An 11504-nucleotide genomic window follows, 5' to 3' on the forward strand; every position below is an offset into this window, starting at 1 on the left:
GAACAAATGATTACAAGAGGAAAGAGGACATTATGCGGGGGTGGGGTGAGGGGGCTGCTGAGGATGTAGTTCAGTTGGCAAAGTGCTTGACCACTATACACACAGATCTGGGTTTCATTCTCATCACCATTTCAACTGGGCACAGCAGTACACACCTGAGTCTCAGCGCTCAAGAGGTGGAGGCAGGAGGATATATAAGGTCACCCCCCAGCTGTAAATCATGTTTAAGAACATAACAAATTCAAGGTTAGGCTGGGCCACAAGAAGCCCTGCTTTAAAAACAAACAAACAAACAAACAAAAGCACCCACCATATATACACAAGCTGTTTCACATGTGTACACAGATACGGCCCCTTCAGACTGACTGCTATTTCTTCCCTTCTCCCTATCTTGCTCAGCTCTTGTTGTTTTTTTTTTACGGACTCAGATTGATTTGCCTTTGCAAGGCAGAATGCAGAAACACAGGAACAAGCAGGTGGAAAGAGACACCATGGAGAGCAGCCAGATGAAATGAGGGCAAAAACAGTGGTATTCCACACAGACTCTGACCAGAATGAAAAGCAGTGATTCACAGAGCCCTGCAACAGACAGGCTTGGCTTTCACTTTGAGAACAATTGTGGGATTGGGGTCAGTAAGGGGTCCAGGTGGGGAGGCATCAAGATAAAAGGCAGTCAGGCTCCTTCTCCCTGGAGGTGTGTTGCTATCAACCTCAATCTATTCCCTTAATCCTTTTCTGCCACCCCGCCCCCACAACTCCTCCTGTTGACCAGTGCCCTGGACCTTTAAGAGTTGGATAGGCTGGACGTAGGAAAGCGCTCACACTTCTTCCCCACCCCAGTCCTCCTCTCGGGCTGTAACTCTGCCAGTTACAGCGGCAGCAGCGGCAAACTGCAGTCCAGGGTGGAAGCAGTCAAGTGCAAAGGAGAAGAGGAGCCTTCTCCAGAGAGCATTGTGGAGCTCGGACAGACACAGGATAGTAATATCCTACCCAGGTAAGGGCCCTGAGCTCTAACCAACCTCTGGCCAAGCTGAGTCCTGCCTGAGTCCTAACTCATCCCTGCAGATGCATACCTGTACTGGGTTAAACTAGGCTCCTTTCCCTTCCCCACCCCCCCAGGTTCCACAGAGCTCCCTCCCTCTTGCTGGTTCTCTCCAGTTTATCCTATCTGACTCTTAAAAACCATTTCTTCCCGGCTGTGTCAATCACCCTTTTATAGAGAAACCTCTTAGCTGTACGGGGGCCATGAGTACTGACCCTAGCCACCTCTCAGAGATGAATCTACCCCCAGTAAGACAGGAGGTAGAATGAGAATAGATTCTTATCAATGAAGATGCATTAACAGACTGTTGAGGGTTACCAAATGGGGGTTGTCCAAAACTCATGAGACATCTGAACTCCTGGTAATAAAGAGATCATTTTAAGACAACCTTGGAAAGAGTCAGGGTTTGAGTTTATTCTGTGCTGTTTGTTTGTTTTGGTTGGTTCGGGGCTTTTTTGCCTGCTTAACAAGCCAAGGCAAGTTCTTGGTACACTAGCAGGTTGTAAGCCATGGAACTTTAAGGGCACAGACAACTGTTTGATCTGTAATAGATTGTAGGGCTCCCCAGGTTGCTTTTGTGCCAAGTCTGCTTATTAGGGTGCCCACTAAATGTGCTCTCCTCATCCTTGGAAATTGTAATCTGGCAAATTCTGAAACACTCTCCTGAGATAATTGATCTAGTCCTAAGTCTATGGACTTGAGAGAGCCTTCAAGTTCTAACATTCTAAGGGCTATAACCTGTGAGCAGAGCCATCCAATCCACTTTATATGAAACAGGTTAGCCATAACCCTTTTCAGAAGTGAGAATGTAGACAAAATAGCTCTCTTCCTTCCTGCCTCCCAGAGAGAAATTTGAGATACCCTGACCTCCTACTGTAATGTGTCATTGGCACATGGTGTTGACACTTCCAAACGCTGAGGGTCATATAAAGCTACTTGGAAGTACAAGATCCCAAATATATGTATATGTGCTAATCTCACCTTACCCCAAACCCAGGCTGCCCTCAAACTTCCTATCTAGCCAAGGATGATCCTCGAACGCCTGACCCTTCTGTTTGCACCTCCCACGTGTTAAGATTACCACCGTGCCCGGCTGACCCAATCTCTCTTACTTTTAGAATTTTATCCTTTGTGTCCTTGCTGGTGCCCCCTCTCCCAAACCCTCTGCTTCTTCTCGCCCCACTGCACCTGCATCCGTTGTAACCATCCTTCCTTTCAGACACCAGAGGGAACACCAAGCCCTGGAACACTTGGGTTCTAACACATTCTTTGGGCACTTTGTTTAGTCGGTCTCCTAGGATACAGGGGAAAATGAGGCTGAAAGGAGAGGCATGTTACTGAGTGTCCAAATGAAAGTGCCCTCTTTCCTGGACTATAGACTCAAAATCCTTCAAGGGGCTGAGAGCCAGGGCTATTGGCAATTAGTGGAGATAAAGGAGGGGAATGGCAGGAAAGGATGATGGAGAAAGAGGAGGAGGAGAAGGTTAAGAAGAAGAGAACACAAAAAAAGCTTGACTTGAGGGAGCAGAGAGGCTGGTGAGAGAGAAAGGAGTGAGCTAGGAAGAAAGGAAAGAAAGAGTCGGGCATGGGATGGGAGAGGCAAGACAAGGGGAAGAAAAGAAAGTTGTTTGGCGGGATGTAGGAGACCTGGAAGATGATGGCATGGAGAGAAAGATCATCGGTGTCCCTCACTGGTCTCAGGCCTTCTTTCAACATGCCTTCAGGAGAAGGCCCTTTCTAAGGGAAGAGTTGGTGAACTCTGGATCGGTTGTAGAGAGACCTGCAATCTATTGCAGTTGTGTCACTGAAGGACCCGGTCAGGACAGCCAATCTTTCTGGTCTTCAGTCTCCTCCATGAAGCTCAGGTCTCATACGCTATGGCTTTCCCGAGGTGCTGCTGACACTCTTGACTGTACCCCACACAGATACAAGTTAAAACCACCACTCTCAAGTGGGGACAGGTTAGACAGGGGCAGGGGGAGAAAAGAGGCAAAGTAGTTTTGTAAGGGTGGCTTGGGAAACGTTGGATCCTGGGCTCTGTTCTCGGGTTTCCCATGTTCCAGGACATGTAACGTTCCTGGATATTGCCTTCTTCCAATCCCATAACCAGCTACAGAGTCCTGTGCCTACAAGGTGGAAGCTGCGACTTCAGGTCGCCCTCAGCCCACTGTGATCTGAGCAGCCAAAGAATTTAAGAGTGACCCGTTACTTTGTCCTCTGGTCTTCATGCAGCAGTTTTAAACAGTATGAACATTCCAAAATAGTGTATCCACACATGGAAAAAACGATGCTTTCTGTCCCTAAAGGAGCTCCTTGGGACCCTTCTTCCATCCAAGAGGGCTCTTAGCTAGGAGCACATACTGGCTTCTCCTCCTAGAACTATCATAACTGTTTCTCTCCTTTGCCCCACACTCCTCTACCCCTTTAGGGCACCCTCTCTAGGTCATCAAGCCAGGGAAGGTGCATTCTCTGTGACTCTCTTACTCTCCTTAGGCTTAAGGCCAGGTGTGGTGCTGCACAACCTCAGCACCTGGGAGGCAGAGGCAGGCAGATCTCTAAGTTCAAGGCCAGCCTGGTCTCCAGAGCAAGTTCCAGGACAGCCAGGACTATAGAGAGAGACTTTGTCTCAAAAAAAGAGTTACTCCTAACTAGGTGACTTTATAGGTCTTCTTATTAAATATGGGCAGAAGAGCAGGGCAGAGTGGCACATACCTTTAACGCAGCAATTGAGAAGCAGAGGAAGGGGGAATCTCTGAGAGTTTGAGGTCAGCCTGGTCTACAGAGTGAATTCCAGGAGAGCCAGGGCTACAAGGAGAGACCCTATCTTAAAAAAAAGAAAAAGACAATTAGGGTTCTAATATGCTGTGTGACTACACAGGTCACATCACATCATAGATTATCCATCTGTAAAAATGTAGGAGTTAGACTGAATTATACTTTAAAATTTATTGGTTTTAAGTATATGGGTATTTTTCCTGGATGCATGTGTATGTACCACTTGGTGGCCACTGAAACCAGAAGAAGTTGTTGTATCTTTTGGGATTGGAGTTACGGATAGTTGTGAGCCACTGTATCCATGTTGGGAATTGAACCTGGATTCTCTAGAAGGGCAGCCAGTGCTCTCAAATGCTGAACCATCTCTCTAGCCTAAAGCTGCATGATGTTTTAATGGAATGCTGACTAAAGGATCACTTTACAGATTTGGACGTTTTTTTTTTTTTTTCTTTTTCTTTTTTTTTTTTCAATTTCTGTGAGACAGGTTTCATATAACCCAGGTTGACCTAGAACTCATTAAGTGGCTGAGGCTAGCCTTGAGCTCCTAAATTTTGGGATAACAGGAATGTTTCACCAGAGGCAGCTACTTCCTAGAATTTGAGGTTTCTTTCTTTCTTTTTTTATTTTATTTTTACTTACATGAGTACACTGTAGCTGTCTTCAGAAACACCAGAAGAGGGCATCAGATCCCATTACAGATGGTTGTGAGCCACTATGTGGTTGCTGGGAATTAAACTCAGGACTTCTGGAAGAGCAGTCAGTGCTCTTAACCGCCGAGCCATCTCTGCAGCCTTAGGTTTTCTTTTACATGTTTAGCATTGTCAAAATTATAAACTTTAAATGAGTAATTACAGCACATTTCTGTTTAAGCATAGGTCTTTCACTCATGCTTTATGCTTTGAGATGTGTCAGTTTCAGCACAAGCTGAGTAAGAGCTGAACCTGATGCTGGACATAGTGGCTTACATCTGTGATCCCAGCACAAGAGGTGGGAGCAGGAGAATCAGGAGTTCAAGGCCAGCCTTGGCTACATGAGACTCTATCTCAAAGAAAGAAAGAAAAGGATTCTGCCCTAGCTCTTTAGCAGTTTGGCACAATGCACCTGAGAGTGTAGACAGGGCTCCAGGAAGAAAAAAATGGAAACACCCTGCCTGGAGGAGAGACAGCTAGGGCATGGGCAGATCCTAGGTTCTCATAAAGGCTGGCAGCAAGATGGCAGACCCTAATAACAAGGACACAGGGAATGAGCAAGGTGTGGAGCCATGTTACTCAATGCGTGCAGGGTAGCTAGAGAGTGTTTAGAACATGCCCTGCTTTAGCCCACCCTGGAGATAGCCATGGGAACTAGTTAACAAAGATAGATCTATGTATCTTATCTTAAATTCCAATCTGTGTATAAATTGAGACAGGTTTCTTAGCCTAGCTAAGCCTCAGAGTCAGCAAACTCAGAAATGCAAATAGCTACAGATGAGATGAAGCGCCTGATACACGCCACTAAGGAGAGCCTGGGTTTCTTTCTCTTGTTCTCTCCAACTCCAGGATTCACCCAAAGCCCTTTGCTGCTCCTTGTTCCTTTAGCTGACTCTGACACCAGCTGGTGGAACAGTGGGTGATGAAATCTCAGATTCAAGACTGTGAGTACCCCTGCTTCGGAAGAGGTCTTGGAGGAAAGCCCAGGGGGTGGGAGGAGGTTAGACCCTGGTTCCAGAGCTCCTCTGGGCCCCCTAGCCTTCCCACTGAGTAAATAAGTCCCTGCTTTTCCCGGCTCAGTAATGGCCACTGATGAGAACCTGCTGCTGATGCAAGAAGGCACGATGATGCGCAAGGTGAGGACCAAAAGCTGGAAGAAGCTACGATACTTCAGACTTCAGAATGATGGCATGACAGTCTGGCATGGACGGCAACCTGACAGCATACTCAAGCCCACTTGTGAGTGACTTTGATGGCTGTGGGTGAGTGTATGAGTGGGTGGGTCTCTTAGGAATCCAGAAGTTTGAAGGCAGAGGAGGGACCAGGATCTTGTGTGGCTCTATTCAAGATGATAAACATCTCTTGCCTCTGTAAGACTCTGTAATGAGGATTAAGTTAACTAATTTAATAATTAACTAATTATTGCACAGAGGGTGGCTTAGAAGAGCCCTGGCACATGATAAATCTCCATAAATAACATATATATATATATATCTGTATATATGTGTATCTATCTATCTATCTATCTATCTATCTATCTATCTATCTATCTGTGTGTGTGTGTGTGTATGTTGTCGGGATTAAAACCCTGGTTATGCCACTTTCTGGTCGAGTTGCTTTGGACAGATTACTTAATTGAACTAAAGTTTCTCATCTACAAAATGGGGGTTAACCTACACCCACCTGTAAATTATGGAGACTCACCGATCTAATATGTGAAACATCTAGCAGGAAACCTCCATGGATTTCATAAACGTTAGTCATTGCAATATTTCAAAGCACAAAATGCAGCCCAATGTTGTGCCAACTCTGTTGGCCAAGCTCATTATGGTACCTTTAGGCACTCGATCACAGAATAAAGAGTCAGCTCTAGAGACATAACCAATACTCAGGAGCCACACCACCTCGAACTGAGGTAGAGACTGGAAGAATTCCTCTAACTCCCCTCTGGGCACCTGGAAAGAGGAAAGCGTCAGACCTGAAACACAGGCATACACTGGACTCTTCTGGTGGTCCTATTTTACAGGTGTAATTGTCAGCCCCACTAGCTCTCCTGTGGGAACCATTGCCACTTGCCGTGAATGAGACCATCCATTTTTTTAAGATGTGGACACTGAGGGGTTAAGTTTGGGCCTTCACTCTAACAGCTGGTGGCTGGGAGTCAGGTCTTGCCAGGTCTAGCTGAACCTCCTTGCTATGCTGCCTAAGAAAACACAGAGTCACACGAACTCCTGACTCACTGGGTCTCTATCACCTCGTGGGAGGATCCTTTGGGATCCAGCCTTTAGAAACCCCGCCTCTGTGTCTGCATGGAGAAGGGAGTTCTGGTCACCATCCCTTTCCCCTGTTGCTTGTCAGACTCCTCTCCTCAATCACCTGCTTCTTTTCTGGCAGTTTCCATCTCTGATGTGGAGCGGATACGTAAGGGCCAGGACTCCGAGTTGTTGCGCTATCTGGTGGAAGAGTTTCCCCTGGAGCAAGGCTTCACCATTGTCTTTTATGGGCGCCGCCCCAACCTGGACCTAGTGGCCAGCAGTGTTCACGAGGCCCAGATTTGGATGCGAGGACTCCAGCTGTTGGTGGATCTTGTCGCCAGCATGGACCACCAGGAGCAACTGGATCAGTATCAACCTGATGGAGCTAGGGTGTGGGCAGGGGTTACTGAAGGAGTCAGATGCTGCAGAACCAAGGGAATAAGGGAAGGATGCAGAAATAGATCCAAGTGGGGTGGGGAGAGATGGGGGCCAGTATAGAGCTGATGATTCTGAAGGAGAAATGGATATTTGCCAGTCAGAGCCAGAGAATGAGACTGAGAACCCAGGATAAGAGGAAGGGCCAATGAGAGGAAGAAGGGCAAGCAGAGTGCTGCTCCTGTGATGTAAACAGGCATCCCAGTAGCAAGCATTCACTACCACAGGTGTGGGAAGAACTCCTTGTGGGTGCGGTGGTGTAGACTCACTTCAAGATTCCTAGATGATGTCAGTGAGATATTTCAGTGAGAGAAGGTGCTTGTCACCAAGCCTCACAGCCTGAACTCAATCTGTGGAGCCCACATGGTGGAAGAACTGACTCCTACACTTTGTCCTCTGATCCCCTACACACACACCCAGTAGCTTGCAGACCCTCTAACACATGTAAAAGACGTTTCTAGGTTGCACATTACTTCATGCGTGTATACATTCATTCAGCACCCATTAGCCAGACTGCATCCACCACTGTGTCTAGTATTAGGGATATCAAGATCAATGAGACCATATACATTACTTTCGTTAGTGGAAAGAACCATTTGTGTAAATAATTTAAGTATTAAATTAGAGAGGTACTTGATCCTAGAGTGTTCTGAGAAAGTGCCAGGGAAGAAATAGAATGTGATTTTGGACCAGAGATATAGCTCGTGTTGGAGCTGGTGGCCCCTAGCATGCGTGAACCTTGGATCTGACCCCAGCACTGTATCTAGTTGTCATGGTAATGTGTGCCTGTAATCGTACTACCCAGGAGGCAGAAGGACAAGGATCAGAAGTAAAGTCTTTCTTGGCTACTGGGGACCCTGTCAGAGAAAGAAAGGAAAGTAGTTCCATTTAAACCTGAAGAAGGAATGTGGGAAGGCACTCCTGGCTGAGAGGATAACATAAATGAAGGGTTCAGGGAAGGGAGACTGAGGAAGCAGGTCATGTTATGTTCAGAGGAAGGAGCTGCTGAGTCTAGCAAAAGGACGAAGAAAGATACGGTGAGAAGGCTGGGCTGGGCTAGATCACAAGGGCAGGGGGAGCTCAACTTCTGTGTTAGAACTTATGTTTCTTTCTGTAGACAACAGAGAGGTAGGTCCCTGCAGGCACCCGGGCCATCCAGTGACAAGATAGATTTATATCCGGGAGAGATTATTCTAGAAGCTATGTAGAGAATGAATTGGCTTGGAAGAGAAACTGGCAACAGAGACAGGAGGAGGGGATCAATGGATAAGCACACACTGTATATATGCACTGCACACATGCACTGCACACATGCACATGCATTGCACACACACCGAATTTTTGCCTTGACTCAGAGCTGGAATGTTGAATGAGTGGTTCCAACAAGGAGACAGAAACCAGGATGGCCGGGTGAGTTTCGGAGAAGCTCAACGGCTGCTGCTTCTGATGAATATAGAAATGGATGAAGAATATGCCTTCAGTCTTTTCCAGGTGTGTTTACTGGGGAGGGTTTGCAGGAGCCAGCAAGATCATGTCTTTACTTGGCCAGAAGGTCTCTGACCCCACCTAGTAGCCTTCATTTCTTGACTCCTGTGTACTCCATTACCATAAGAAGCTCAGTGAAATCTGTGTGGGGAATGGGGCTCTGGACGCTCAGTGTTGGGAGGATGAGTCATAATCTCTAGAAAAGAAAAATAACATTAAGACCTAGGCATGGTGGTGCATACTTGTAGTCTCAGCACTTGGGAGGCAGAGGCAAGCAGATCTTTGAGTTTGAGGCCAGCCTGGTCTACAGACCAAGTTTTAGGACAGCCAGGGCTATGCAGAGGAAACCTGTCTAAAAAACAAAACAAAACAAAACAAACAAACAAACAAAAAAAACCCAAGCAAACCATAAATTCCATCTCACATTAAATGACAGGGCTAAAACTGTGTCTTTTATTTACTAGAGTGATTTGTAACCATGAGAAATATCAGGAACTCTCTGAGAGTTTTATAAACACATCTTAAGATGATGGTTACAGAACATGAGAAGATGACTCTGTGGTTAAAGTGCTTGCCATATAAGAATAGAACTCAAGTTCTACTCCAGCATTTGTATAAAAAGCCAGACATGGTGTGTGTGTGTGTGTGTGTGTGTGTGTGTGTCGGGCTACTCCCAGTGCTAGACAGAGACAGCGACAGAGACAGAGATACAGAGAGACAGAGACAGACAGACAGATTTCTGAAACTTGTTGGCCATTCAACCCTACGGGACAAATGAAGATCAACCCATTCCTCAGAGTTTATCCACGCCCTGCTAAATCTCTTGCAGGAAGCAGATGCTACCCAATCCAATGCTCTAGGAGCACAAGAATTTGTACAGTTCTATAAGGCCTTGACTAAGCGCACTGAGATTGAAGAAATATTCGAGAACTTTTCATCCGACAAACAGAAGCTGACCTTGCTGGAATTTGTGGATTTCCTTAGAGAGGAACAGAAAGAAAATGACCATGCCCCTGACCTTGCTTTGGAACTCATTGACCGCTATGAGCCTTCTGAGAATGGTAAGAACTAAGTGGGTAGATGTTAGACACAGGGATTGGGGGACAGGGGCTAAACAAACACCCAGACACAGAGTCTTCTCCTACTGTAGGGAAGGCTGCACCCCTCTTCTGGCCTCCTCCCCAATCATCTCACTGAACCATATCACCTAAAGTAGCCCTTCCCTGTTAGTTAAGACAGAGAGACCTTCATCCCTTAGGAGGAAGAGTGTGAGGCCCTGGCCCTTCCCTAGGCTCACATTTCACATCACATCGCCTTATCAGCTTTCTCCTCAGTGGAAGAAGAAAGCACTTGGTCCCTCCCTCCTCCCTACACAACAGTTCTTTTGCCCATGTTAGCTTCCTGGAAGTTAAGTTAGACTTGAGTTCTTAAGCACTTGACTTGGAAATCTGGTCGGCTTAGTCCTGGGGCAGTCATGAGGCCAAATATCTGGCATTTGATAAGTACAGCTAAGATATTACTTTCCTTTTAGTGGACTCACTTCCATCCCTCCATTCTCTTCAGAGCGTGAGAAATTTATATCTATAGTAAATGATTTACAAAACACTTCCACATTCTTCACTTAATTTAGTCCTTACAGCAACTTTGAAAAATAGACACCCCCACCCAAAAAAGCCGGGTAGTCAGTGGTGGCACCCGCCTTTAATCCCAGCACTTGGGAGGCAGAGGCAGGCGGATTTCTGAGTTCGAGGCCATCTGGTCTACAGAGTGAGTTCCAGGACAGCCAGGGGCTACATAGAGAAACCCTGTCTTGAAAAACAAAAATAAGAAGAAAAGAAAAGAAAAGGAAAGGAAAGGAAAATAGAAAACCATCAATACATTGGGATTTCACTGAATATCCTGCAATGTGCTGACATCTTTACATTCTTGTCTGGCTTTAGCCTTCCTGACAAGATGGGCTCTATTCTTAAGTTTTATTATATAAAACAGAGACTTAAAAAGATCAAGTGGGGAGCTAGAGAGGTGGCTCAATAAGTAAGAGTGTTTGTCATGCAAGCATAGCAACCTAAGTTCAGATCCTAACATCCATACAAAAAGCTAGGCCTGGGGCCGGAGAGATGGCTCAGTGGTTAAGAGCATTGGCTGTTCTTCCAGAGGTCCTGAGTTCAATTCCCAGCAAACACATGGTGGCTCACAACCACCTATTACATGATCTAATGCTTCTCCTGGAATGCAGGTGTACATGCAGATAGAGCACTCATACACATAAAATAAATAAATAAATCTTAAAAAAATAAGCCAGTCTTGGTCATGTGCCTGTGATCTCAGTTCTGTGCATGGAGGGAAGAGATGAGGGTCACCAGGGTTTGCTAGCTTTCAGCCTAGTTTCAGGTTCAGTGAGAGACCCTACTCAATAAATAAGGTAGAATGTGATGAAACAGGATATTTCATGTCCTCCTCTGGCCTCCACCATACACACTCATACACATATGTGCTCACACCTCACTCATACACATATACAAACAGAATAAAGTACAAATAAAAAGGAGATTAAACAACTTTCTAGAAGCCAGCAGCCAATGAGAATGGAGCTGAGATGCAAAGCCAGGTCATCCCTCAAGTAGTGTCTCTCATAAAAATGATAAAGTAGGGGCTGGTGAGCTGGTTAAGAAGAGCACTAGCTGCTTTTCTGAAGGTCCTGAGTTCAAGTCCCAGCAACCACATGGTGGTTCACAACCTTCTATAAGGGGATCTAATGCCCTCTTCTGGCCTGCAGATCAGAGCACTCATACATTAAATAAATAAAATTAAAAAAAAAAAAAA

At 45.9% G+C, this 11504-nt stretch overlaps 2 protein-coding genes across 18 annotated transcripts in view; one reads left to right on the forward strand and one right to left on the reverse strand.

Annotated features, from left to right (window-relative positions):
• Window positions 1-2274, reverse strand: part of Usp37 (ubiquitin specific peptidase 37) — a 106384-nt gene extending 104110 nt beyond the window's left edge. For 2 of the 8 annotated variants that reach the window (XM_031367949.1, XM_031367948.1), the window contains exon 1: window positions 2155-2266. The gene's annotated coding sequence lies outside the window, so the exon portion shown is untranslated. Of the gene's footprint in view, window positions 1-2154 lie in introns of all 8 variants that reach the window. The other 6 variants (XM_031367952.1, XM_031367951.1, XM_031367950.1 and 3 more) reach the window with 5 other exon arrangements.
• The window catches only part of Plcd4 (phospholipase C delta 4), a 26245-nt gene that overhangs the window by 812 nt on the left and 13929 nt on the right, over window positions 1-11504 (forward strand). For 5 of the 10 annotated variants that reach the window (XR_004117932.1, XR_004117926.1, XR_004117933.1 and 2 more), the window contains exons 1-6: window positions 2328-3003; window positions 5356-5450; window positions 5587-5745; window positions 6901-7129; window positions 8558-8687; window positions 9511-9742. Coding sequence is in view for 2 of the 10 variants with exons in the window: in XM_031367964.1 (XP_031223824.1) it covers window positions 5429-5450; window positions 5587-5745; window positions 6901-7129; window positions 8558-8687; window positions 9511-9742 (772 nt within the window). In the remaining 8 variants the exon portion in view is untranslated. Of the gene's footprint in view, window positions 1-6; window positions 995-2327; window positions 3004-5355; window positions 5451-5586; window positions 5746-6900; window positions 7130-8557; window positions 8688-9510; window positions 9743-11504 lie in introns of those variants that run through there. The other 5 variants (XR_004117929.1, XR_004117930.1, XR_004117927.1 and 2 more) reach the window with 5 other exon arrangements.

Source organism: Mastomys coucha, unplaced genomic scaffold, assembly GCF_008632895.1.
Source record: "Mastomys coucha isolate ucsf_1 unplaced genomic scaffold, UCSF_Mcou_1 pScaffold14, whole genome shotgun sequence".
Lineage (NCBI taxonomy): Eukaryota > Metazoa > Chordata > Mammalia > Rodentia > Muridae > Mastomys > Mastomys coucha.